At 36.5% G+C, this 27,889-nt stretch overlaps 1 protein-coding gene across 4 annotated transcripts in view; it reads right to left on the bottom strand.

The window, feature by feature from the left end:
* The window catches only part of CTDP1 (CTD phosphatase subunit 1), a 148,955-nt gene that overhangs the window by 74,265 nt on the left and 46,801 nt on the right, over positions 1-27,889 (bottom strand). For all 4 annotated transcript variants that reach the window (XM_068931611.1, XM_068931607.1, XM_068931609.1 and 1 more), the window contains exons 6-10: positions 22,710-22,800; positions 21,397-21,563; positions 18,638-19,723; positions 8,642-8,783; positions 6,080-6,310 (exon numbers count right to left, since the gene is read on the bottom strand). In XM_068931611.1, the coding sequence (XP_068787712.1) occupies positions 6,080-6,310; positions 8,642-8,783; positions 18,638-19,723; positions 21,397-21,563; positions 22,710-22,800 (1,717 nt within the window). The remainder of the gene's footprint in view (positions 1-6,079; positions 6,311-8,641; positions 8,784-18,637; positions 19,724-21,396; positions 21,564-22,709; positions 22,801-27,889) is intronic.

Raw genomic sequence — 27,889 nt, 5'->3', positions numbered from 1 at the left:
ATTCATTGAAATGGATTGGTTAATCATAACTTCAAGGGAATTGCCGTATAACAGTAATGAAAAGCTTGACAATATCTAAAACCACAACAGGAAACTCACCACTCTTGGGTAACTTTTTTCACCATTAAAGACTTCTGAAACCCTATTTTATAAGCCCAATGATTATGCTAGAATTGCTTTGCAGTATAGCTAACTATGAATACTTTATTTACCTTTATTAATGCCAGTCCCCTGGGAACGCATTACAGCAGCTCAGCACCACCCAGGGTCCTGTTCAAAAAATCTCAAGGTACACAGAGAATTTGTGACCCAGGAGCTTTTTGTTATGTTAGCCATGAGAGTGCGTATGTGGGGGTGCGATTACCACAAACAACTACAATTGACTCTGTCTGAAATCATACACTGTCTCAAGTTGTAACCACCAGGTGAGACCCATTACCAAGCTGCTCCAGATAGAGGTGGAGATTCAGAAAGCGGACAGCATGGTCTCGGCTGACAAGAGTTTCAGTGCAGCTCGCCCGCTTCTCATCAAGCTTGGATTTCCAAGAAGCAGCTTTAGGTAGCTCTTCCCCCCCACCCCAAACCCCACCCATGTACTTAAGATTCTTTAAGCATACACAAGCCCAGTCACATGTAAGTTTCTATAAAACTGTTTCTCCTATTGTGAAATTAACAGCTTCTTAAGGAGGCCAGCCAGATATTAAGATTTTTTTCTACATCTGTTTTTCAGAACAAAGAAATCTGAAAACCAGATGAAGTTGTCAAATGAGCTTTTTTGAGGAGTCATATTTCCTAAACGCGCATCTGTCCTCTCAGATCCCATGGATAGGTGTAGGCAACATGGATTCATTTTTGAAATGAGGGGGTGAAGAGAGAGGGAACTCATGTCATTACTATGTGGGGAAAAAAAAAATCATGTTATATGCAATGGAAGATGCCTATGAACTCACCACTACTTAGCAGTGCAGCAGAAACAGAGCCCTTGTTGGTTTTAAAATTTCTGTATGCTGGGATTTTCTATGAAACCAAAAAACAATTCAGATGTTGTGGAAACGAACTAACTAAACTTATTTTTCCATTAGAATTTTTCATCACAGCCTAACATTTTTTTCATTCAAATGTTTCTTCCATCTCACAATTTTTTAAATTTATTTTTTTCTGTTAAACTGCTCACAGACAGTTTTCACACTTAGAAGAGGAAAAAAAATACAGCATTCCACTGTATCTTCCAAAGGGATCTTTAAGTATATGATTTCCACGCCTTTTTAATAGGTATCTTAGCCAAGAGAAAGACTGTGATTTAAATTCTTAGTAGAGAATGACAAAACAAGAAGTATAAGCATCTTACACTACTGTATTTAAAAAAAAAAAAAACAAAAAAAACCAAACTTTGACCATGCCAGGAATTTTACCCTTAAATTCTATGTAGTAGGCAGCTAAGCAGATTTTCTCAGACTAAAAAACAAAAAACACACTACTTTTTTCTAAAGAACTTACTATCATCCTGATGACAGTGAGAACTCCTCTTTCTGCAGTCTCTGTATAGTCATATTCTTATTTACACTCTTATTTTGAATACTTTAGAAAGAACATTATCTGCACCTTAAGCGATGGCAAAGGCAGGGATTATTTTGCATCATTATTAAATGAAAACTGTATCAACAGTTTAATTCCAAAGCTATTGTATACGAGAGTAGGCATAGCTATAACTTCTATATTCTGAGGCAGTAATTTGCAGAAACATTTCAAGTCTCAGCAGTAAAAGCTAAGACTACCCGGAGGGATGTAGTCTTACTACACACATTGGTCACATTACTAGAAACAGACACATATATGCTTTATTAAAGCTAACTGTATTAATATACTCTTAGGACTTCTGTCAGATTTTTTCCCAGTATTTTCCAGTTACTACTGGTTAAGAAATATTGGGACTTCTCATCACAACATACCAAAAGGTAAAATAAAACAAAGACTACTTTGAAGTTTGTAACAAACATTTATTTTACCAAAGATACTTTTCAGACTTCACATTTTCAACTGTTTGTTAGGCTGATTCAAATCTAAAAGAAATAGAAACTCTGGAATTTACATTTATTTCTAATTAGATGAGTTTCATGAGTACTTTTTCAGAAGTAACAACATTCTGAATAGGTTGGCTGGCACTGGCCAACCTTGCATGCACAATTAGAACTGCATTGGAACTGCATTAGAAATGACTACATACAGGCTGGATGCAACATTCGGGGAAGCGACAAGCATCTTACTTTCAGTGACACAGTATCACTAAAATAGTATTACCATCAAGAAAATGTGAAGAACATTTAAGGTCCAGTAATCATTTAAACTTCTTGCTTGTATTTTTTGTTGTCAAATCTGATAACATTAGTCAGAAAAAAAACCTGTAACATGTAAATCAGAACTTGAAATTTTACAAGTGAAGTTAATTTATATGAATCCCAAATAATTTTTCCAACAACCAGTATCTACTTGAGCCACCTGTTGCAATCAGAGTGCTGTTTTTAGCTTCCCACATGTAAATTGTACGCAGTTTTCTAGGCTTTGCCTCATCTGTTACTGAATTATCATCTGTTACTGAATTATTAGTGCTCAGGGTTTAACTTGCAAAATCATTTTTTCTTTATTCTAGTCCAAGACACCATTTGCCTTTCTTTTCGTGGACAACACTAAAATACTGCATCTCAAGAACTCTCATTTGAGCGTTTAGTGTAATTTTAGCAGAATACTTCTTCCCTATATGAAAATGCAAATTGTTGAGATACCTACCTACTGTCAGAGCTCTCACATGTAAGTTATTTTTAAAGAGGAATCCTTACTCTCAGATAGAAAAGAACTACTGTCAGCTTTCAGTGACAATTACGCAGCATTCCATTCCTTTCTGGGAATGGCAACGAGTTCTTTGCCATCCTTCCATTTAGATTGCAGTACCCATGACAAAAAGCAAGTGTTCTTAAAAGTCTTGTAGAACCAAGTACAACATCAAGACCTAAGCTTGTTACAAAAAAAGAGAACAAATTAACAGAATCAATTTTAATTTATTGGTGACAGTTCCACTGCAAATTGTGTGTAGATGTCTCAATTAATTATATCCTTTTCTAAATTAGTTTGTCTGCTGAATTCATTTGAAAATATAAAAATGTTGAACCCAACATAAAAGGGCAAGAACTGCTACAGACTTGTAATGTTGTACTCAGATAATTTAGAGCACTCCTCAGTAACCCATCTTGCAGCAGGTTAAGCTCTAAGCATAATAAGGTCTATTTGTATAGTAAGACCCAGTATCATGGCTATGCTATACCTGTGGCTACTATTTCCTCAGTGGTTCTTTCACAGAGCAGTGCAAGTTGGTTGCCGGTTGTCTGAAATCCAGATAAAGATGGGTCCTTTCTTTTAGAAATTAACAAATTATTGCAGGCTTTGGCAAGAACAAGAGGAATTTGATTAGTCACCCACAGCAGTAATCAGAGATATTATTCTAATCTTGTCTAATAAAGTACACTAAGAATTTGAGGAGGTAGGCATTTGAAAACTTTCTAAAGGCTTACGTCTGCAAAAAGTGCCAGGAATGAGAGACTTCAGAATAAAAATTTTGTTTAGATATAATAAAGCAGATCCTATCTACATTGCTTCAGAATTCAAAATGGCAGCATCCACAGTTACATTCAAAAGGACACAGCAACCTGAAAGTCTGAAACTTTGGTTAATTTGTATACAAAGAATAAGTTCTTGCTAAAGCTTTTTTCCCCCACCAACTACATTAAGAGCATAGCAGTTGCAAGTGTTAACAGCTTTATCCACCTGTGCTTAAATTCAATGACTTAGTTAAAGGTGTTGTCATCTTTCTGTAGGAGGCGAACATATGAGCATAAAGTCTGTCAGGACACAAAATATATTGCCTTCTACCAAGAAATTGCTACATTAAGGTAATTTTCTCTGAAGTCAAGCACCATGTCAGATTTAAAACTGCCTGTGAAGCAGTTTTTTTTTTTTTTTGAGTTATCATAAACATATATGTTAAGATAAAGGAAGAAGATAAAGGAAGGAAGATATGGTAGTTTTGCCTCAACTCATGCTCAGCCAATACACAGAAAAAACTGTTTGCATTCATTTCTTTGTTACTTCTTAAAAGCCTTCATGTTCTGCACTGTGCTTACTCTGCGTTAGGGAACTTAAAGTAGTATTTGATTGCCGCTTTCCTCCTAGACTTTACCGAGATATTCCTCACTATAACAATTGAATTTGAAGACAGCTGAACTGCTCCGAGGACTATAAACATGCTCCAATGTAGAAAGCAGTGTTGACAGGCAGTAATTTTACCACTTGAAACAAATTGAGAGAAAATCATAAAAAAACCCATTTCCCAATGTAAGAAAGGGAACTAGTTTAAGATATACAGCTGCTTTGTTATGTAGTGAAGCTGCAGTACTGACTGATTGGATTCACATTCTTAGATAGATTTAATCATCTGAACCCTGAGCACTGGCCGTTAAAAAAAAAAAAAAAAAAAAACACACACCCCCAAAAAAACTCAGAAGTGCAATAAAACAAAGGCGTAGGAGGGAGATAGTCTCCCCCACCCCCAAAATCTACCTGGAACTCAGAGAAACTCAACTAAGGTGCCAGCTGCAGTATACTTTTCCCCTTTTCCATAAAAGGATCAAATGCAGAAGCATCTCTGCATTAAAGACAAATGGATTTAGATGTCAACATAATTTTTAATTAAGTTGTTGACAGAAAAAGGAAGAACAATCACTAAAAACTATACTTTCTAAAGCATTGAACGATGCATTAATATGAACATAAACCATCATATCAAAGCATCTCAGAAGCGTCAGGTGACAATTATACACATACACAACCTTTCTACCTTTCTGCATGTCTTGACATTTTCTCTTTCTCAATAACTGACAAACAAAAAAGCTTTTCAGTTCCTCTCTGGATACTGGCTGTGCCTTGACTGTTTAAAGTTTTTTCTGTTCATTTAACATGTCATAATAAAATACAGATTTTTAGAGATATGGTTAAAAAGAAACTGAAAACTAAAAAATATTCACAAACAAGAGACTGGAGAAAAAAGCGTTGACAGAAATAAGAACACTGAAATAAGAAAAAGCCTATAAAAAGACGAAAAATGAGAAATACCAAATAAATTGAAATAATTTAGCAACAGAAAGACGCACAGGAAACGTAATAAGATACACTAATACACAAAACCTTTACAATATAAGTGTTAAAACCCAAGGGGTAAACAGGAGCAGGGAAGTAGAAACTGCATGCATTTACAATTGTGCTTTGTATTTTTGTAGTTGCTTGGGAGACTGAAATGCTTTGTAATAGCTGATGTATTCTGATCACATTTTACAAAGAGAAAAGCTTGGCCAACAACCAGATGCATATTTCTTTTTGTTACTGAAGTCAGCAAAACTTGCTAAAGTCTTAGCATTTCCCAAAACTACACCTCTTACGCAGCTTCTTAGAAATGAATTTTAGAGATAGATTTTATACATCCTTAAGAGACGTATTGCCTTTGTTACTTTGCCAAACTTTGGGAATTTGGTAATTAGCTACACTCTTCTCCTACTGCTTATATTCCTCAAAATAAAACATAGGAGTAATCTCTCACCTGAAAGAATAATTAAGTCAAGAGGAAAACTTCATTAACAAAACCAAGTGCTACTAGACATGTTTTAAATAAATTTTAGTATATTGGATTTGTATTTAAAAGACATTAGACTGCCTCACTTGGTTGCGAGTATAAATCCCCAAAAGAATAAGTGTAGTATGTAGTCTGTTGCGTACTCTAAAGCATATTAGAAAAACTCAAACCCTAAGTGAGGCACAAAATCTAGAATTTTCAGTCACTGATTTCACTAAAGCCAAATATTCACTTTTACTCTTTTCTTTAGGCTAAATATTACAAGTCTATTCTTTTCAGAAAACAAATAAAAAATACCTAAAGTCAAGGTGACAATCTGACTAAATGCAAAGATAACAGGAGTTAAATTTAAAGAACAACATCTGAAAATATAACTGAAGTGACTCTTAGCTATGCTTTATGTACCTGAAGGATGAGTGTTCGCCATGGACTGGTAAGGTGAGGGGCGGAGCTGGAGACTGGATGTACATAGACTGGCCAGAGGTCTGAGAGCCTTTCCTGATTAGCTTTCCAGTGTTAGGATCATAAAGTCGAACTTCAGGACCAGGCTGGGACTTTGGATGGATGGGTGTCGGGTGAAACAGAGCAGTCTGGAATGTGCTGTGTGTATCAGGAAACGTGGCAGGGCTATTCTCTCTGTTGGATGAAGTTTAGAAAAAAAATTGCTTTATAAATTTAAATAGACTATCTCTAACCAGAATGTCAGAAGATGGGTATTCCTTCTCCCTAAAGGAAAAGAGGGGGGTGTGTGGAGAAAAAGTTTCTTTGGAAATCTTCCAATCTCTGCCGCCCTCCACGAAAGTCTCACTGAATTTAAAACAGAAAAATGCAAATGTCATATTTATATCATTAAAAAAATTAAAGATGCCTTAAAATAGTCTTAACATATGAAGTTACTGAAGCTCCTTCTAGGTGGTATCAAATACACAGTGAGATTAAAATTATAATCTGCATATATGCTACAAAGAAAAGCATGCTTTTTTTCTTTCTTTCTTTTTTTTTTTTAAACCAGAACTAAAGCTTTGCTCTTTAACATGGCTCTGAGAGAAAATAAAGACATGGTATTAATTTACAAACCATCCAATCCATTTGTTAGCACGCTAAACCATTTTTAAAACATAGTTTTAGAAGTGCCAACAAAACATTCAGAGATCAGTCTGTAGGAATCACTATTATGGCATACTATCCAATTTTGATAAAGGACCACAAAAACCCGAAAAGAAATAGCATCATTAAAAAAAGTCACTAACAACATGCGTATGCAGTATGAAACCAATGCTATAGAAAAAAATATTCAACTATACTGCAACACATATTAGAAGTACCACAAAACTGAAGTTTTGCGCATATGCTTTCATGGATTACCTTTCTGAAGCAGTATTGCTGTAGCACCAATAGTTAAGGTCAACCAATTCCAAGCTTACTTATTCTTCTTCCTAGTCTTAAACTCATTTTAGATATACTTATTTTCTCAGAGTTCATCCCTCACCTAGTTCATAAGTGCTCTGTATCAGTAACTGCTATTTCAGATGGATTCATTAAGGGGAAAATCTTGGGCAAAGAATTTGCACGTTAGCTTAATAAAATAAAAGCATTTGCATTTTTAAGATGTCCTTACCGACTTAAGTTCTGGGAAAAAATGTCAGAAGTTAAGGTATATTGTATTTGAAACAAAGAACTGGAAAAAATATCATATCTAAGTGAAATGGAAGAGTAAATTAAGATGGACAGAAAGACCAATATCCACATAAATGTCAAAAGATGATGCTTGCAGGTCACTGTACAGATTTCTACTAGAAAGCTTGGTGTTTGGCAGTGTCAGGCCTCAGTTAAAGGTCTCATACAAATATTCCACATTGTGGTTAAAAAAATCTGATAGCACTTTTTAAGCACAAAATGCTCTCAGTCAGTCTTAAGTGAACAACCTCTCTTTCTTAAGTTTTAGGGATGCCGGTTCTCCATCTGGTCTCCTATTTCCCATTTTCAGACATTTTGACTTTTGATGCATTCGGAGTCCGAGACAGAAGCACGTGCATCTTGCCCTCAAAGGGCTAGCACCTTTCAAGCAGAAAGTAAATCTTTAGCAAATGTCTAGCCTATTGAGTCATTCAACAACCAGCATCAGTTTAATTCAGAAAATCCAGTGTGCTATGTACTTTCCCGTCCAAATCTAGAAGGGAAGATCCTTCACTAGGCTTGCAAGATGCTATTAGGTGGGTCTATTCAAACTGATAATAAGTCAAGAAGCAAAAGCTGGATCTACGTTATCTTGTCACGAGTTATTTTAGCCATTGCACTTTCCTAAAGGGATTGCTCTTAAGAGTGCTTGACTTTCTCTGTGTTAATGTAGGTTTTTGCTGTTTTCTTTTTATTTGCTGCCTTCCTCATGCACTCATTTTCACCCTTTTTCCTTCAACCCTTTTTCTTAGCACCCCAAAGGCTCTATGTACTCTCTCACTACTCCCGCTGGCCCTGTATCTCTCTTCCAGTTTTTGCTCCTCTTCATGCCTTCTACCCCACTTACTTTTTTCTGCTCTAGCTTTCCATTTCTCCCTTTCTCCTCACAGCTGAGACTCAAAAAACCACAATATTTTACAGACTTTTCATGCTGTGCAAATGTGTTGATACTACCCCCCCCCCCACCTCATTTGGCAGTATGGATGATGCTCCTGCCCCTTGGTGGCATTCCCTATGTTTGTGTGACCAGGTCAACTGTTTCTGCTGAATATGATCAACAAATACAACTGCCAAAGAAACTGGCAGTACCATAGGTTTCTCTGAATTCTGCTGGCTGCTGAATTGCCTCCCAATCCCGCAACTGTTTTCAGTTTAAGTAGTCCAAGAAAGGGCAAAAATGACAATTCTTGCCTTGTCAGACAGTTTGATTTTATAGCTGCAACAACAAAGCAGTTTGATCGTATGAACAATTTATTTGCATGGCCCCTATTCCTCTAAGCCCTCATTTACCTGTGTGTTTTGATATAGTCATCCTTCAAGGGAAAAAGCTGTTCCTCAACCTTATCCCAGCGTTCCAAGCAGCTCCAGAGCCAGTCAGGGTTCACAACATGGAGGTCTTTGCAGTCCTGAGCTTGTCGCACTTTTTCTGTGCCTATTATGAAGTCAAGCACAATATTACAGTGTTCCCATACACAAAAAAATGCAGTTTTAGGTACACATCAGTTTAAGTAGAACATTTTGTGAGCAAAAAATAAAAAACCAAAAAACAAAAAACCAAAAACAATGCAACCCACACCCAACAAGACAAGCCCAAATGACAGAAGTGAAACACTATGTAACACACGAAGTCCTCAGACTCAAGCTGGATGAAGGCATTTGTCATTTGCTGAAGTGCTGGTACCATGAAGTATTCTACTAAAACTAATTTCAGTGGAAAACCTCCACATTTTTATGTTAACTAAATAAACAACAGCAGTGCAATTTTGCATTTTGTCTTCATTTAGATTCATCAGAGTCTAATCAGGAATGATTCTTTAATGCTGTTAAAGTCTAACATACTAAATTACCATGCTAATTTTTCCTATGCACAGTCTTCTGTATGCATGGTATGCTATTGTTTAGCAGCCAATCGCCCACTCTCGGTTTGGCAGAAGGCAAGTCAAAGCAGACATAAGATTATTTAGCGCCAAAGGGGAACAACGAAATGTTAAGTTAAACATAGCAGGCTAGCATGAAGTCCATGTGAAAGCATCAGCAGTGTAATATAACAGCAGAGGTATCTCAAATTGTACCTTCTGGAGAAACCAGTACAAAACAAACTCAGTGAAGTAGCTATGGATCTTTGTCAAGAAGCATCATGAACAGTGAACAAAAAGAAGCCAATAAAAGTGAAAGTTAATCTTGCAGTGTAGTCCATTCCCAGAAACAACTCACTCTCCAAATGCTGTGAAAACACATATCTTAGACCAGGAAAGGGGAAAAAAAAAAAAAAATCTAAAAATCAGTTATTGCATTTGTTTCAGCATTGATCATAGAGACACACAGAGGGACTAAGTGGTGGGAGACAACACAAAACTGTATAATCGGCAATGAATCATTAACAGATATAAACAATAGAAAAAACAAGGTTTCTGACCTGAAATATCTATATACTTACTTAGATGTAGTATTTTTTACATGTTACACATCCTAGTATACCAGGAACATGATAAAGGACCTTTCATCAGTTTGATGGTCCCAAGGCTGAAAGCCATTACGCTTTTGTTATATCCCTATCATTAATGTGCAAATAAGATGAAATACTGCAATTTAAAATGCTCATCAAGTCCGAACATTTGTTCGCACCGTGTCTTGGTGCGATGGCATTTAAATGCATTTAACACCGCAACACAGTTGTTGTTTAGAAATGGGAAACAAAAGGAGACCTGAAGGTAGGAATTACTTTAACAACTTTGCCTTCTCCCCCATGTTAAAAATTCTGCTCTCTGAACTGAAAGAGCTCTTCAAACGGTACCACTCTAGTGGAAACCTGCCAGTACTATACAAGGATCTTGGGGTTTCCTGTTGCAGATACTTACATAAAAACACAACTTACAGCCCAGTGCTCCAATCTGTTACCCTACTTGCCTAGAAATTAGTCAAAATTTAATTTTAAGGTTTTAAAATTTATTTATTTAAAACTAGGATTTATGAGTCTTTGGTCTATTCTTACCCATGTCCCTTCAAGAATGAAACCTCAAGAAAAAAATAAACTTTAGAACAATTTTGACAAGGAAGCAAAACCAGTAATTTTTATGTCATACTTAAATTCAGGAGGACATGAATTAGTTTGATATTTTCAACATCATTCCCTGGAGTTTTATCTGCACAACTGTCATCTAAGAACATGACTTTACATGTTTCTATTAAAATGAAAGTCTTGAATTCCCATATTTCTGCACATCATTTGAAGAACAGAATGAACAGTTAATAGCAACATCTAGCAGCCTACAACCTGAACTAGGATCTACTGGGGTAGGAACATCAACTAAGTGCACTGGAAGATTGACCTGACTGGTTAGATGATTATTCTGTAATTTCAACGCTCTAAACAGAAGGAAAGTGAAGGAGATCTTCCTTCAGCAAAGCAATAAAAGCTCCCATTTCCCTACTTTGCTTCCTCAGTAAACACCCTCCCCGCAACCCACAGGAGTAGGGCTGCCTTCTTTCTAGATGCAAGTAAGTTTTCTCATGTAGATTTAAGAAGAATATTTTTAGCGATGTTCTGTGCATATATGTTTCTTCTGCTTTCAGCAGCAAAAGCAAACAATTTTGCTGTTAAGGAATTAAGAGTTAAATAGAAGATTTTGGGCTTTTCTCCACACACATATTTGTGCAATAAAAACGGGTGTTAAATTAAGACCAGAATCTAATGAAGATAAATTGAGTATTTAAAGATGAAGCTTCTTCTAAACCACAGACAATTTAGAAATGCTGTATTTCAAATTCTGCAGTGCAGTAAGAGTACAAACACTGGCCAACAAGACTGGTTGGAAAAACTTAACCTTAGAGCTACAACAATGTTAACGCCAGCACACATTTGCTGTTCAAGACATTATAACTGGCTAAAAAGCAAAACTTTTGAAGACAGATCCCAGGAGGTCAGTACACCCAGACTGTTCATCCCACTTAGCAGAAGAAATCTGTGTTTTCCAATTAATCTTCAGTTACAAAAATAATTAGTAACCCAGACTACTTTCACGCAACATTGGCCAGAAATGAGTTAGTTTACAATGTCAGAAGCAGCTTCCACTGAAGGTTTTTGTTTATTTTTTAGTTCTTTAAATAACCTCATTTGGAATTACAGAAATACTTGCTGTTAGAAACAGCCAAGTGTAAGGTTATAGTTAATTCATACCTAAGATACGCTTCTGGATGAAAGACAGAGGTACTGAAGGAGAAACAGATTAAGAGAGCTAGAAAAAGAAAGGATTAAAGAGAAGGGAAAAACCTCTTTTGACGAAAACAAGAAAAGCAGCAATAACATAACATGAACAAAGAGCTGAGAAGATAGCCATTTTGAAAAGGATGCTGAGATCAGGTTCATAAGCACAGAAGTTTCAGAAATCAAAGCAACAAAACTATGAAATCCCATGAGAAGTTAGACATCCGTGCCTGGTATTAGCTACTGATTCAGGTATCAGGCACGACTAGCAACAGCATTTTGAAAAAAAAAAAAAAAACCAGCTCTGGAGCAGACTGGAATACAGGTGTACAATAGCTACAAGAGGGATTTCACAAACAAATGTACCAGAACACTCAAAAGTTGCCGGTGCAAACAGACTGTGTTTGGAATACCTGAAGAAAAATTATCTAATTTCTTACTACAATCATGAAATAAAAACACATAGTTTGCCCAACTAAAGATATTCCTGCTCCTTTTGAACTGCATCGCAAGGAATCTAAGCAAGAACCATGAAAACACACCTTCATGTTACGGTAAGTCTGTGTAGTATGCGAGGAGATAGTTTCCTCCAACCAGTTTTAAAATAGAAGATTCTGTGTTGGTGATTTGCCAGGCACCCCACCTTTTGGCCCATTCTAGGCGCGTACACATTGAGTGTTCACACATTAGCTGATTGCTTCATAGGGGAGGTACGTTAAGGTTCCAGACAAAATATTTTTCTCGTCAACAGGATTACAACAAAAGCCTTAAACATGAAAACCAAAATAGCACTATTTTTATGAAACTGTTATAGTCCTGAAACAATAGCTCTGAAAGGCGTAAGTCAATCTCCAAAGGTGTATTAACTCAAAATTAGAGTTAGTGACAGGAATAGTAATGTGTAAGCAATACCATCTCTCTAGACTCAAAAGCCTTACCTTTCTCATTGCCACAACATCAAGGCTTTCTCCTTCCTCCCAGTTTCTATAACCTAGCTGTCTACTGCATGCCACCATGCTCCAGCATGCTGCAGCATACCGAAACCACCGTGAGATAACAGATAACCGTGCCATCTCAGGGGCTGCCACCTATTTCTATGTGACATTTTGAGAAATCAAGATTTCATACATACAATGTTCTTAGAGTAAGATTTACTGGAACACCAAATCTAACTGGATTGGGAAAATAGTACTGTGTTACTTAACATCCTTGCCGGCTCCTCTCCCTTTACCCAATGCAATTTCCCCTTTAGAAGTATGCTTATTGAGAAGCGGCAATTAGTTCAGCAGAAAGCATTTTCACAACAATACTTTTGATGTAGCAAAGAACAGCTGAAGCAATCAGCTGGCTAAAAACACTACAGAAATTGTTTTTTCTAGACTTTTTTTTTGCAGTATTGTCTTCTAATCACCTTTCTCTGTTGTCAAATTCTAGTCTCAAGTTACTGTTGTAAAAAGTTGAAAAAGCATACATGCTTTCTATATGAAGCAGCTAGGGTCCAAGATTATTGCATCTGCCTGCTGAGATGGCACAGCTAAGAGTACATAATATTAGGAAGAGATTGCTTATTTTCAGTATTTATAGTTTGTAAAAGAGAAAACAATACTTAATAACATTGCCTTTTTCTCCAAAATACCTTCCATCTCTATAAGGAACGCAGAACCTGAAGCTGTTGGTTTACAAAGTTCCCCTGGAACTAATAAAAAATTCTGTGCATTCATCAAACGTAACCATCTCGCACAGATAACTTTATGATCACACATGCAGAATTATGAAGCATGTGCTTGAACAGTACAAAACAGTAATAATTTTTGGATTCTTCGTTCCTATGCTTTTATTATACCTAAATTAAAACCATGTTATACTTCCACTACTTACTCTTTACAAACGCATGAAACTCGCAAGCATGACAAAAACTCAAGAAACACAAACCAATCAAAAAACCTCTGCTTTGGACTGGCTCAACCTGGTCCTGTGGCCCAAAGGCCCGTGAGCACTCAGCTGAGCGCACCCTCCAATTCAGTTGCATCCAAAAGGAATCCAGTGGGCAGCCCCGAGACTGCACCACAATGAACGACAGTACTTTAAGAGGAGTAACCAGAAGATTCACTGCAAAAGTAGCCTCCCAATTCCAACATATCAAAGTCAACATACCTCTACAGCAGTGTGCCAGCAGGTTACTAGATATTTCCTGGAAAACCTGATTTCAAAAAGTTTATTTATATATAAAAATGATCTGAAGAGAAATTGTCCTGCTTTACAATCAAATCCTGAAGCTTTTCTCCAGCAATATTAACCTAAGAAAAAAAATCCTACAGACTTCTGTGTTTTGTCCTACAAGGATTAAGCGATCACAAAATTGCAATAGATTCACTGTTAGGAATCTCTATCTAGATTAAGTTTTAACACTGCACTATTTTGCCAGCAAACAAAATAGGCTAAGATGGTCAATGTCTGATTTCTAGAGCAGTGCTGAAGTGGATTTTTTTTTTTTTTAAGCTTGGGCACAGCAATGATGAGTCCACAGATTTTTTCCTCAAGAACATTTTCAAAGGCTATGTCTGGTTGAAGATCTTAAGCCTATTCATAAAATAGGCTAGAAAGACTTTACTATTGCTAATAGCTGGCAGCTTAATAGCTGGCAGCTTTCTTTCCCCTGTCCATATCCCTGGGCTAGACTCAAGAGTAAACGCTTTTGGGAGTAGGCAGATGAACATGAGCGAAAGAAGCTGTAGTTAATAGAACAACTCTCATTTTAGGCAATTTGATATTTAATGAAATTAAGCAAGATTTGATGTGTTTGAAAGTGCTTCCCACATAGCTTTCAAACTGTGAGAAAATACACAAAATGAAATATCTTTTGAAAAAAGAAAAATTGAGGGCCTAAACTCACATTTCTGATCCTACCCCACTAGAGTAATTTTTAAGTGACCTTTACAGCTTTCTCTTCTCTATCAACAAAAACTCAACACAAAAAACCCCAACCAACTACAGTATCTTTCATTTGTTCGACAAGGAGTATAGCAAGGCTTATGAAACACTTAGGTAACTGGTTAATCAGTGTGTACACAGCCATAACAAGTAACCATACAGTACAGTTTACTATTGGAAAGGCAGATGTTTCCAAAACTGAAACAAAACTTATATAACCTATACAGTCAGTCAGAAGGACTAAAACATAGCCTTTTGTCAGTGGCCCAGGTTTAGGAAAGCGGCTTACTGCAAAACATGACAACCTTTGTGTTATCTAATTCAGACAGATTATTTTCCCCCTTATATAAGGGAAAGGGATCCTATTTTTTTTCCAGAAGCAATGACTTGTTTACTTTTAAAATTCAGAGCATCTGTGTCTGCAGAGAAACAGACTGCCTGTCTGCAGAGGAACAGAGAGAAGCACATACAAAGACTAAAAGTGAATTTAAATTATTTATTGCAATAGGCTGCAAAGAGGGTGCTTTAAATACAGTCTCAAATGGTCTTTACTAACTGTTCATTTTATATACCACACTGATTTTTTTCCATCGGGGGGGGCCACCCCCAATACCTCCAAGTCCTAAGTCCTCCTCCTTTTCACATTGATTTCTTCCTTTGTTATTTCATCTGATAAATTCTACCTCTCTTCGAGACTCAAAAGGAAACAGTATTTACTCCACACATGCCGCAGTTTAATAATCTATCATTTACTGCAGGTCAAATGATGCATGGTAATCACCTAAATGAACTTGCGAGTCCAAGTCCTAGGTCTACTGTCATTCGTGGTGTCATCTGGAAACAGTGTCCTGACCGATATGTTTTAAGATCACCTTTTCACTATTGGAGGGTGGGGGCGAAGAGACAGAACAGCATGGTTTAGTCCTTTCTCAGGAGCTAAGTCATCGGCTTCTGAATAAAACTTAAGAAAGAGCATGTTTTTCTCCTTCTCCTCAGCAATTAGGCATCAGGCAATGCTTCAGCTGTTTGCCACAGGAGCCAGAGATGTAGTATTTTTATGGCTTACTTGCAATGAGATACCTGTAGAATTCGCCTGCTACTGACACTAGAATGAGTATGAAAATCATGTTGACAGCTGAATTATCATACCTCCAGCTGTGACAGCACACAATTTATATCGTTAAAATCTTCGATTAAAAGGCAGCTTCTCCCTCATAAAGAAAGATGATACAACATTCCTATTACCAGAGGTGGGAAAATGTAATCTTCAGTTATATCACCTTGTCCCACACCAAAAAACACCATAAACCCCTACAACACATGCAATCCATGAGCATCTTACAAAAAAGGGATATTGAAGTATATGTTATTTCACTCTAAATCTCCCTGTTCCACTGCCACTGTTAGAGAAAAAAAAAAAGTTATTAAGTGGTGATGAAAGGTGACAACAGTCTTGCTCATTAGACTGAAAATATGGCCAATTAAGTGAGCTTTTTCAGAATAAGTTAGTGCAATTCTTTTCTTACTGAAAGGCACAGGTCAGCTTCCAAATTCTGATAATAAAGGTTTATCACCCCAAAAGGGCAGGAGTAGTATTCTACTTGTGAGTTCTAGTTTTAATTAGCTGTCCATATTCAAGTATATTTTCCACTATTAAGTATCAAGTGCAATACCAACATTATATAACTATTCTGAGAGAGATTCCAGGTCTTGCAAAAAGTCAAAAAATAGCAACCACTCTAATTTTTATTTTTGATATAAGTATTGACAATTAACAAAGTCTTAATAAACTCAATTCAAATACTATGAAAGTGTATTAATATGATTAAAGCCTAAAAGTTAAATCTATTACTCATATTAATATCTGACAGCAGTGGATGATTCACTGAAAATGGGCAGGCAGTGAAGAATTTGCTTAAAAAGGTGGAACACAGGATTTATGTATATAGTTTCATAGCAAAATCATACATTCCAAAACCAAGCAATTGCTTCTCATGATCATATGCTATGCACCTTATCCTAATCTTGAATAATGCTTTTTCTTTGAGAAGCAAGGGGAAAAAGTCACGTTTGTATAGTAAAATTGTAAGGATAATGTAATAGAAGGCATCCAAAGTACATCGACATTCAGGAACCATCCAGGACAAGTCAGACTTTGTAAAAAGCCAGGAGAGAATACTAACTTCCTCTTTTCTTTAACATGCTGGAATGCCTACTAACTAACAGATTGCTTTCGTCTTCCCCCTAAAACCATATCTTTCTTTCTATGCTATAAGGAAGAAAAAATTTTGGCAAATTGCCATGAAAACGTTTGGTTCACAAACTTGGAATTGCTGTATTTTGTTAAAAGATCAACGAGGTGAGTACTCTGAGGCAAAGCAACTTTGAAATGAAGTATTTTAGAATTTGAAACTTGAAAAACAAGAGAGCCATATAAAAGTTATATTGACAAGCACCACATTTCCAATGAAGTATGAGAAACTTGCAGGACTCCTGGTTGGTTAAAGCACTGCTATTACTGCAGTTTTGCTACAAAGAGCTGATCAACAACTGCAGGGAGTACAAAAAATGAATACATTCACCAGTTTTAACACTTCACATTCGCTATTTGAACTATCACACCTTCTCATGTCAGTATCTTAACTATTCTGTGAAACTAATCCCAATTTCATCTGGATTTTAGGTTATATTTTTACTTCTAATGGCATATCATCTACAGCAGGAGAATTAATACACTTTTGCTAGATCACTGTACGTCTGTCAGTACAGTTTTTATTCCATTGTGATTTGACTAGATTAGTATTGCAGTCCCTTCTTGGTACAGTTGACCATGCTAAACAAAAAGCTATCTGCACCTTTTATTACTAAAACCGTACCTTGAGATTACTGTGAGGTAAGTTTACACTAGTCTAGCACAGATACAGCCTTATTGTCATTTTAGCTAATATACATGAAAATAGTCGATTAGCATAACAAAATATACTGTTAGATTGACTGGTTTTAATGCATAGAATAGCATGAGTAGTCTTAACACTACTCAAAATTAAAGGAGTGGAAAAAAGGAACTGCAACTATTTTCTCCGTTTAGAAATCAAATTTTCATTTTTACTACTGCTCCTTCAACAGGAGCAAACCATTCTTCCCAGATCATACAAAAAGTGGAACAAATGAAATAGTTCAGGTTACACACTTGGAGAAAAGTATATGCACCTATACTATAGCCCGTAAAAACACTGCAACGTTTTATAATATAATCCTATGAAACAAAGCTGCTTTTCATATACTGAAGGCTTATAAGAACAGTGGTTAAGAAAAATACAGTAGGTGGTCATTTCTTGGCTTACAAGACAGTTTTATTTTTTGATTTCATGTTTTTGGTAGTAGAAATATAGATTCCATACAACTTTGAAAGGCCAACAAGCAGAGAACCAAGGGTCAACGCATACCAAAAAAATTTCTATTAGAAGCTAGCAAAAGCCTGTTAGCTCCTCCATAACAGCTAGCCAATAGTATGTTCTTATCCATTACAATGGTACATTCTTATCCATTATAGCTATGTAAAAATAGGTAGCTCTATGAAATACATAACAACAAAAGAGTTCAGCTAAGCTTTCTTGTATCTTCCATGACACAAAAAAACATACAGATGCCATGCACAGAGAGCCGTGACAGGGGATACCATCAGATTCTAGCCTTCTAAAATAATTTGTTTGTATTCCATACAACGTAAAACTGAAGTGTTACAGACAAAATCTGTGAAACTGAGAAGGGATGCATTACTACAGCTTTATAGTAAGACCAGTGTAAACCTCTTTCCCTGTTAAGGCTTTGATACAACCTGTTTGGCAGTCAAACACCTAGCATCACCGACTCTAAGCAAGAGGTGAGAGATGACGGACTATAGAAGTTTAGTAGGTCCTCCTTTAACAATTAAAAGACACACTCAATCAAGAAGATATAAAAAACAAAACAAACCCTGTTAAATAAAATTTAACCCAACCTCTAATTTGTTTTAAGAGCAATCTCCCCTCTAATTTAAATTCCGTCTCAGTTACATTAAGGCTTGTCGTTTATACAAAAAACGGCTCAAAGTATGAATAAGCTCTAGCATGCAAAAAAGTCAATGCAAGATTCAAGTCTCAAATACCTACCTGTCCTCGCTGCAATAAGATGCGTTGCTTTGTCAGGATCATCAGCACTTAGTACTAGGTTCTTCACAATTTTAGCTCCAAGGGCTGTAGCATGATAGTGTTCCCGTGTTTTCTCAATGGGGAAGTTTGTTGGGTAAAGTCCACTAAATATTATGGTTACATCTGCCAACACCTTACTTTTTAGTTCTGGCACTATTTTTCTGATGTCTGGGATTTCCTCAATCTCCTTTTTTAGGTATTTATCATACTTTGCATAATAATCAGTGTGAACCCGAACAAGGATCTCTTCGAGGTATATTAAATGGTCATCATCATCTGTATCATCCTCCTCCTCCTCTTCCTCCATACTCTGGTCTAAGGACTCACCCATTGTAATTCCAGACTGCTCACTATTCTGGGACTCTGTTTCAGCTTCCTTCTTGTCCGCACACCCATTTCCTAAATCACAAAGGCTTTCCTGTTCACTTTCTTCTTGCACTTCAAGATCAACAGTTTTGTCATGAATATTTCCGCTAGGCAGAGATTTTGTGTTCCCAGAATGGTTCACCTGATCATCCTTTTTCTCATTCACATCAGCGCAACTCCCTTGCTGCAAGTTTTCATCCTGTAGAGGTTGTTTTGATTTCTTCCAGCTTCTCTTTTCCTCGTTTTCACTATCTGATACAGAAGTGGATGACTTTCTGGCATCCACTCCACCATCACTTTCACTGTCACTAGACAGTTCAAAGTCCAAATCATTTGTTGCCTTGTCTTGGATTTGCTGCTTCTCCAAGACTGTCCTATCATCTTGTTCTGAAGAAATCTGAGATTCCTTAGCACTTGTCAAACTGTTAACGATTGCACTATCTGTTTTGCAATCAGTGCTATCACTCAAAGAGTCCTTGACGCTAACTTTGTCACTGGAATTCAAATCCCAGTCAGATGTTTCACTGCTTACAGAAGTATTACCATTTGTAGTGCAAGTGTCCTTTGTAGCTTTTAGACCATTGCTTTGTTCTTCTATACATGTAACATTCTTTATTTCTTCAGCATCTTTTGCTGATGTCACTGTTGAATCCAGTGCCTCTAGTTTTGCCGAGTGGTTTACTAAAACACAAGAAAGTATGAAATAAAAAACACTTACTTTAAAAGAACTGTTAGAAAAGATAAGCTTTCATCAGACTTTCATTCCCTTTTTCCACAGATAAACAGTTTACATACATAGACTTCACTATGCTCAGTAATGATGATCAGAATTTTCAAGGTTGTTAAGAAATTTTAGGTGTCTAACTATTAGTAGCACTGGAAGGCCTAACACGCTTCTCCACCTCTGTAAGAGAGCAGTGTATGTAGACTTCTATCACATAGGTCATAAGTAATTATTTGTCAAGCTTACAGACATTAAAGGATTTATGTTGTAGCATGACATTTAGGACCAAATTTCAGGGCAAACTACTTTTCCAGAGGCCACAGAGGAAAAAAAAACAGGCAAAACCAGTAAACAAAATACCACTCCAGAAGGTCCCAATCCAGAGCATTAACTACAAGAACTGCCTTTCTTCCACTTTCATGTATTTCCTCTTTTTCAAAACCAAAATTACTGTATTTTAAGAATTAGAAAAATCAGCGTCTTTTTATTGCTAAAAATGTGCCTTTCAAGCTCCATTCAATACCCTGCTAAAATGCAAGGAAAGGGTAATGGACTCAAAGGCTGAAAAGTAATTTTAGTCCGTGTTTTCATCAGATGCCTGCAGATGAAGCAAGAGAGAATCAAAGAAACTGTTGACATCCAAACAGCTGAGCCCAAACCTTCTTTGCCAGAAGCACTGGATGGAATCACCATACTTTGGACCTCTTTGGTCCGTGTGCCTATCCTGCGAATAACAATAGCAAGTTAAGCGTACAGATCTCATGTCATAGTGGCCTGACTTAGTTTGAGAACATTATTATTGTTACTATAATGGCCACTTCTAGTTCAACAAGAAATCAGTGATACCATATGTATTAAATCAGAAATAATTGCAGAAACTTTTTTTCCAGCTTGGCTTTTTTTTTTCCCCCCTCCCCTCTTTAGGTACTGTCTTTCAAACCCACTTTTCCCCAAATGAATACTAATATAGTGAGTGGCATATACCTCCTAAAATCCACTATTTATATTATCCTGTTAAGCCTGCTGAACATAAGGTTCTCTTGTCAAATGCCAGAACAATACATTCAGTAGACATTAAAATCTCTCACAAATTTTATTAGCATGATTTATGCAGGGAGGTAAGCAGAGCTAAAAACCTTCATTTCCAGCAGTACATTAAGAATAGAATTTATTAACTATTGCTCCAACAGTGAAGCAGGGAAGAGAGCAGAATACGAGAAAGGAAAAAGAGGAGGAAGTTGGTTCCCCTACCACCTACAAAGAATAAAGTGCATTGTTTTACATGGGAAAAAAAAAAAAAGCTTCTTTGCATGTCCTTCTCAACAGATTCTAGAGCAATTTGGTGTATTTTTATATCAGTTATCAGGCCATAATAGCAGAAATGCTCTTACCAGTATTCCACTTTTGCTGTTGTACCTCATCAAAAGAGGAGCTATTAATAGGGCATAGTCCAGTCTTATTAAACTACTGTGTATGTGCTGCAGGAATATTTGCTGATGACCTACAATAGTCTAGGATCTCTCATCTGAGCCCAGAAGAAGTACTAACAAAACCACCGCAGTGACTTATGTCCATCACATCTACAAAAGCGGAGAGAAATGCAAAAGCAGTTTACAAATTAAACAATTACCTTTCTTCTTCATCTGAATTTCCCTTGATCCAGGAGGTGCATTAATATCGCCTATACCCTGGAAGTATACATATTTCTTCACAGTTATCAAATTGGGTGCAAACTTCCAAACATCCTCTCTGTCATCAATGATGCAAACCATGGAATCTCCACAAGGAAAGAGATCTCTAAGAGAATAGTTGATAAAATTGATCTAGTTTTAGAAGTGAACACTGCAGATGCAAACAGTTTCTGTTGATACTCTAGTGTATCACACGCATGTCAGCTGGACACAAAGTTTACATATGAATAACTTTGAAAAGAATCAGCAACACTAAAGTTACAAAATACAATATTCAAACTGATAAAAACTGACAAAAAAAAAGAAACAGCTATTTTTAAGTCTCTTCTGTCACAATAGTTAGAAGTAAGAACCCAACAAGCTTTTAGCAAACAGAACATGACAATATTTCAGTCTAGTTTTCACACACACTTTATGTTGACTTGACGAGCCCAGAAACAACTATTACATAGACAATATGCTCTCTCTATATATAACTAGGAAAAAATCAAAACAATTTAAGGAGTAGACTCCTTCAAGTCAAGATAAATGAAACAGAATAATATTTATGTGCAGAAATATTTGTATTTCTAGCAGGCAGAAGCACAGCACTCAAGATACACACACACATATGAAAACACTTTAAGATAACACAAAAAGCTTCCCATTTGCTATAGTCAGATGGGAGGCTTAATCATTTCTAATCTAACTTTATGAAATAATAAGCACATCTGTCTTCAAAAAAATCTTGGCTTTATACTCCAGAAAAAGATCAGAACCTGAATTTAGATGAGAATATGAATTCAAGGCTCTGGATGACCTAATTTCAACAAACATTGCAGAAGAGAGGCTGCTAAATATACAGCACATTTGAAAGCCAAAATATTAGATACTCAAATATGAAAGTGTCAGACTGAGAATTTTGGTTTAATTAATATATACATATATATAAATACAACATAAAAGTCACTATATAAGATCATAAGCTATCAGGCAGAAATATGATTATTTTAAGAATAAAAACTATGAAGTGAAAGCAAAATGCCATTGCTTCCAGACCTTGCTGTTCCAGTATCACACAGTACATTAAGTGGATGAATTGCTATACCATCTGACGTCTCAGTTTTACTGAGACAGTGTTGATATTTAAGAGGCAGACAAGGGAGGACTACAAACATGTTAAAAACAGAGGGAGTCATTTTTATTATTACTATATAGAATTCCACCTCTTTGTTCTCCTCTTTTATTTAATGCAGAAGACCCACATACATACCTAAGATTCCCAGTTTTAGAAAATGGATCGATACATTCATCCCTTGACAATATCCGATGGGAAAAAAGCTTCTTTTCAGGATCCAAAAATCCTTTTGAAAGAACAGAGTACAAAGTTAATGCTCAAGACATTTGCTCCTTGCTCATGCTGTATATAGTTCAGCCACTTTAAACTGTAATAATAGTTTTAACAAACGGACAATTTTAAAATAAAAGATATTATATGCAGTAAAGGGTAAGCACAGTGGATCAAGTATTTTTAACTAATTCAATGAGATTAATATTAAAAAAAAAATCTCATTTTCTTTCAACATAGCACCAATTTTGAAGTTAAATTTGTGACATTTAGATAAATTAGGCCAAAGGAAAGAGACACAGCAGACGATAGATATACATGATTTTTGCGACTTACACTTATATCCCTATAGACAGTACTTTAAAGCTAAATGCTCTCCTTAGCTCATTATGCCTACGGACTGCAGAGAAGTCTCACAAGAGTCGGCAGTGTGCTGCAATACTCAAGCACAACAGGCAAGTTAAGGGACAGACTCAGCCGGAGCTCTTGCATTTGTAGGTTTTAAGTTGCACCTTTAACACTTTTTAAATGCATTTATATAGTAGCAGTAACTTGTTTGACTGCACACTTAAAGAAAAAAAAAACAACACCACAGGAGAAGCTGAGAATTCTAGCCGATCTTAAAGTATGATAAAATGCCATTATTTGGGAAAACGGTGACTCAGGTGTACAAACATGCATGCACATGCTTCTGAATCTAGCCTCCAATAACGAAGCTTAACACCTCCAGCTACATAACCGCTTAGAAAGAAAGTGGCATTTTGTATGTTAAGTTGTTTTTATCTTTTTACTGAATTTGCTTTGAAGTTCTCATCAACTTCTCACTATTCCTATGAACAGTACAATGCAGTCAATACTTATTCGGGAACTTTTTTTTTTTTTTTTTTAAAAAGATAGTCATATTAAAGCTAGAACAAAAGTTCTAAATGACTGCTCTAAGGACCCATGTTGACTTTCTTTCAAGGAGCTTTTGGATTTTCATAGAATACTTGTTCAACTCTTTCTAGAAGTCTAGCTCCCAGTGGTATGTTAGGTTGGGTCTACAAAAAACTGAAAAGTTGATCCTGCATGTAGTAACGTGTAACTGGAATAACTTAAAACCCATAAAAGCAAGAAAATTCCGAGTTAAGGACAGAGGTTCAACCTTAACTCACCCGACTATGCTTAAGAATTGCTGCAAACTCGTAGAATCATCCCCTGTAGTGAGACCCTTGCAGTACCTAGGCATAACGAATTGAGAGAATTAGCTACAAAGATTCATTGCCATATACACAGATATTTTGACAAACTACATAAACTATCATACAAGCTGCTGTTCTCTCCAACAAAATTCTCTACAACTATTTATCTGAACCCATAGAGATCGTCTCCACTAAATTGGACAGGAGAATACGGATTACAACGAGGCATTAAATCACAGCATTGTCTAGGTAAATCTGTAAGGAAAAGGGAGTTAAAGAAAGCCTAAACACAGAAGCCCTGACTGTCAGGGAGCAGAGATGAGGTAGTTGTTCTAAAGCTATTCAATAAGGCTTTGGTAAAGACTGACAAATTTTAGTATTTTTCCCGCCCTGGTAATTCACTGAAATTAGAGTACTGAGGATATAGTTCACCAGAGATGTACCCACAAAGGTAAAAGCCAGGTTTGAAAGAGTCAAGTCTTTCAGAACTTGAGTGGCAATATGGAAAACAGCACTGATCTTTTAAAGAAGCTCTTTACGTGTCTTGGATAGTTTGCTTTTCCGGAACGTTGCCTAAGGAATAGAATCAATATAACGAACACGATCCAGATGTTTTCACATTCAGAGGCATGGTAGATAACAATTCATTCATAATATACAATCAGTTTTCTTTAACAGGCTTTACATCTTTGAAAAGGACTGTACATTGGCTTTTCACTAATCTGTGCAGTGATAACACTCCACACAAGAACAAACAAGACACCTAGTGGCTAGATCACAGTGTCAGCAAAAACTGCAACTTCTGTTTGCAATCATACACCAAATAACACTTGTAATCCGAAGAAATAACAACTTTACACTACAGTAGGTAGATGCAGATATGTCCTAAGATGAACCCCTAAGTGAGGACTAAGATTTAACTTCCTTATTAAAAAGCTCATCGCTATTTCATTTGCGGTAACAAAAGGAACTGAGAGCCCTTACCATGAAAAAGCTCTACTGCTCCGAAAATAAAACTTTTCACAAACTACATATTGACAGATTTAGAATCTTATTATAATATACTGTTTAAAGCTTTCATGAAGCTGTAGGTTTAAAAGGAAAATACCTTCCAAAGAAAATACTGGTGACTGCTTGTATAAGAACTGACAAAAAACCCACAAACACCACAGACCATCAAAAGAGCGTCTACTTAGCCGATGTCACTTTTTTGTGGGCGTATTTTGCTGCAAGTTTCTATGACTTGGGAAGAATGAAAAGGTGTCTCTATAAATTCATTAAGGATACAGAAATAGTGACAATGTTCAGTGTTTTCCCAGAGACGTGCTCTTAACCCTGTTCTATTTATTCCTATGCATTCCCTTCGCATCCTGAAAAATGATGTCACAGCTTGCTGCATTTGTGCAGCTTGAGTTTTTTTTTCATAATATAAATTTTTACTAGAGAAGTATCAGTTTGTGGAAACCATTCCTGGGGAAGGGTAAGTGCTGATGAATTTCTCATTATGTAAACATGTTAAACAAAAAACTTAAAAGCCTTCTGTAGAATTCAAAATGAGCTATTGAAGACTTGCTGTTTCAAATTAAGACTGAGCTTCAGTTTTTATCCTCACAAATCAGACAGAAATGTGCTAAACATGTCTTTAATTAGTTTCAGGTCTCCTCTTGAAAACAAACTGAAGACAACCTTCAACCACCATATATAACCAGGGACTTTTACGTGGACTTACCTAGCAGAGTCTATTCCTCCCCACAATACTTCGTGGATTAAATGGATGCCAACACAAAAAGGATTTAAACCTCTGGTTGTTTTTGTAGTAACAACTTCTACCTTCCAAAGTTTTGAATAGTGCACACCCTCACCTTACCGTGAGCAAGACTATGTACTAAAGATAGTACATTCATATGACACTTTGTCTGTATCTGCTCATATAGTCATTAAATTTTTACAGGGACTTGCAACCCTATTTCACTTTCAAGGATTCTGGCATGCTGTTAACAGTCTTTGAGAGAAAGACAGTGCATTCAGATATTGCCAGTGTGGTACACAAGAGCATTTTTGTTTTCCAGCATTTCAGACACGGTCTTTACACATACAGTCTAACAAAATTGTTACTTGGTTTATATATATAAAGTCTTTTAGAAAAGGCAAGCTTGTAAATAACACAAGTTAAAAAAAGCAGCAAGGCTTTTTCATAATGTTCATAATGTAGCTCGTATTTGGGAAGTCTCAACCCTTAAGACAGTTTGAACTGAACACAAATTTCTAGCAGAACTGATGTAAGTTGCATCCAATATGAAGTTGGAGTCGTTTTAAAAATAAATCTAAAACTGAGTTTCTGAAAAAACTCCTTCAGTTCTGTTATATCAGTTCCTACTTTAGAACTTGGAGAAAGCTGTTGACCCAGCCTTTCAACAGCATCCGAGATATTCAGACATTGGTGATTACATTACACATTCTATCAATTACTTATTGAAATACATGCTATAATATGCTTGCTTTAACAAATCATACACATGAATGCTCTCAATTTAGTCCTACTTTCTGGATTCCACTATAAGTCTCAAGAGCAACTTCACATTGCATTATTGTTGACTAGCGACTCTGAACCCAAAATTCACAGTGGTATTAACTTTTATAACCATCGTTTAAGCTGCGTTCAGTGTTAAAAATACCTAACTACTCTAACGCAGGCTGGAGAGGGGAAGAGAAGGGGAAATGTTTAAAATAGCACTTGGTCAAAATAATCACGTAGAAGAAAAACACTATAGAAAACTCCAGATTGGAAAATCCAAAACTAATCTTCAAAGATTAGAGATACAAGATATCACTCTGTAAATGTGTCCAATTAAGAAAGGACTTAAGCGGATGTAAATGATATTTGCAAATATTGGCTAACCCGACTTAACAGCTCACAAGAGTCAGTTTAGGATGGGAGCAAAGGACTGACTAGATTTAAAAAAAAAAAAAAAAAAAGTAAGGTGGTGAAAGCTTTCCAGGACATGGAAGCAGCAGCTCACAGAGAGTCTAAAGAGAAATACCAGATGCATATTGAGGACCTGAGAAAACAAGCAGATTAAGAAAAAGATTCCTGGCCTTTTAATCCAAGTCCTTCCTTTATGTAACATACGGGTAATGGTAAAATAGTCAACTGACAGCTATGAGAAATCATTTAACCAATGCTGCCATCAAGTGTTCCAAATGCGTATTTACTATATATTTCTCTATTACTGCATCTTGGTTATCCTTAGGTCCACATATTCACCTGTGCATCAGTGGTCTTTCCATGCCAACATATTTCAGCAGAAACTAATCCTCATCACCGTACCAGTCATCAACCCCTGGCTTGAACACTTTTGATGAAGTTAGACAGCTTCAGGCCAAAGTCCAGAAGTCTAGAAGTGTCAGGAAGTGACAATACCCTAATTTGCTCATTTAGTGACTCTTTCCTCTGTGGAATTCACAGGCAACAGAGAGAGCAGCTCAAGTATGATGCCCACAGAGAGGCTTGTTACATAATGAATCTGTGCCAGCATGGGGGTTGCAGGTAACCCAAATTTCGCATGGGGATTAAAATGGGCTAACACTGGACCAAATCACACATTCGAAGAGGAACGATCACTAGGAAGGCACTCACATACCACCAGTTAACTCCCTCTGCAGCTTGTCCTCCTCCCTGGCTCTGAAAGGCATTTGCTAAACATCATCTGACCTTAGGCCATGTGTTGATTTTGGCACAGATCTAAGTCAGAAAGTCTGGCCACGCACTTTATTGTCGCCAGGTATTTAAACTTAGTCTATAAGAAAATCAAGCCCCTGTTGCTACATAATAACCACACTTTACTTAAAGGAGGACAGCGGGATACAAAAGTGTTATGCATTAGCAGTACATGATATTAATCTAGTAGCGACACTGACAAAGCT

Source organism: Struthio camelus, chromosome 2 (assembly GCF_040807025.1).
Source record: "Struthio camelus isolate bStrCam1 chromosome 2, bStrCam1.hap1, whole genome shotgun sequence".
NCBI classification, from domain to species: Eukaryota; Metazoa; Chordata; class Aves; order Struthioniformes; family Struthionidae; genus Struthio; species Struthio camelus.
This window is presented reverse-complemented; position numbering and strand designations above follow the sequence as displayed.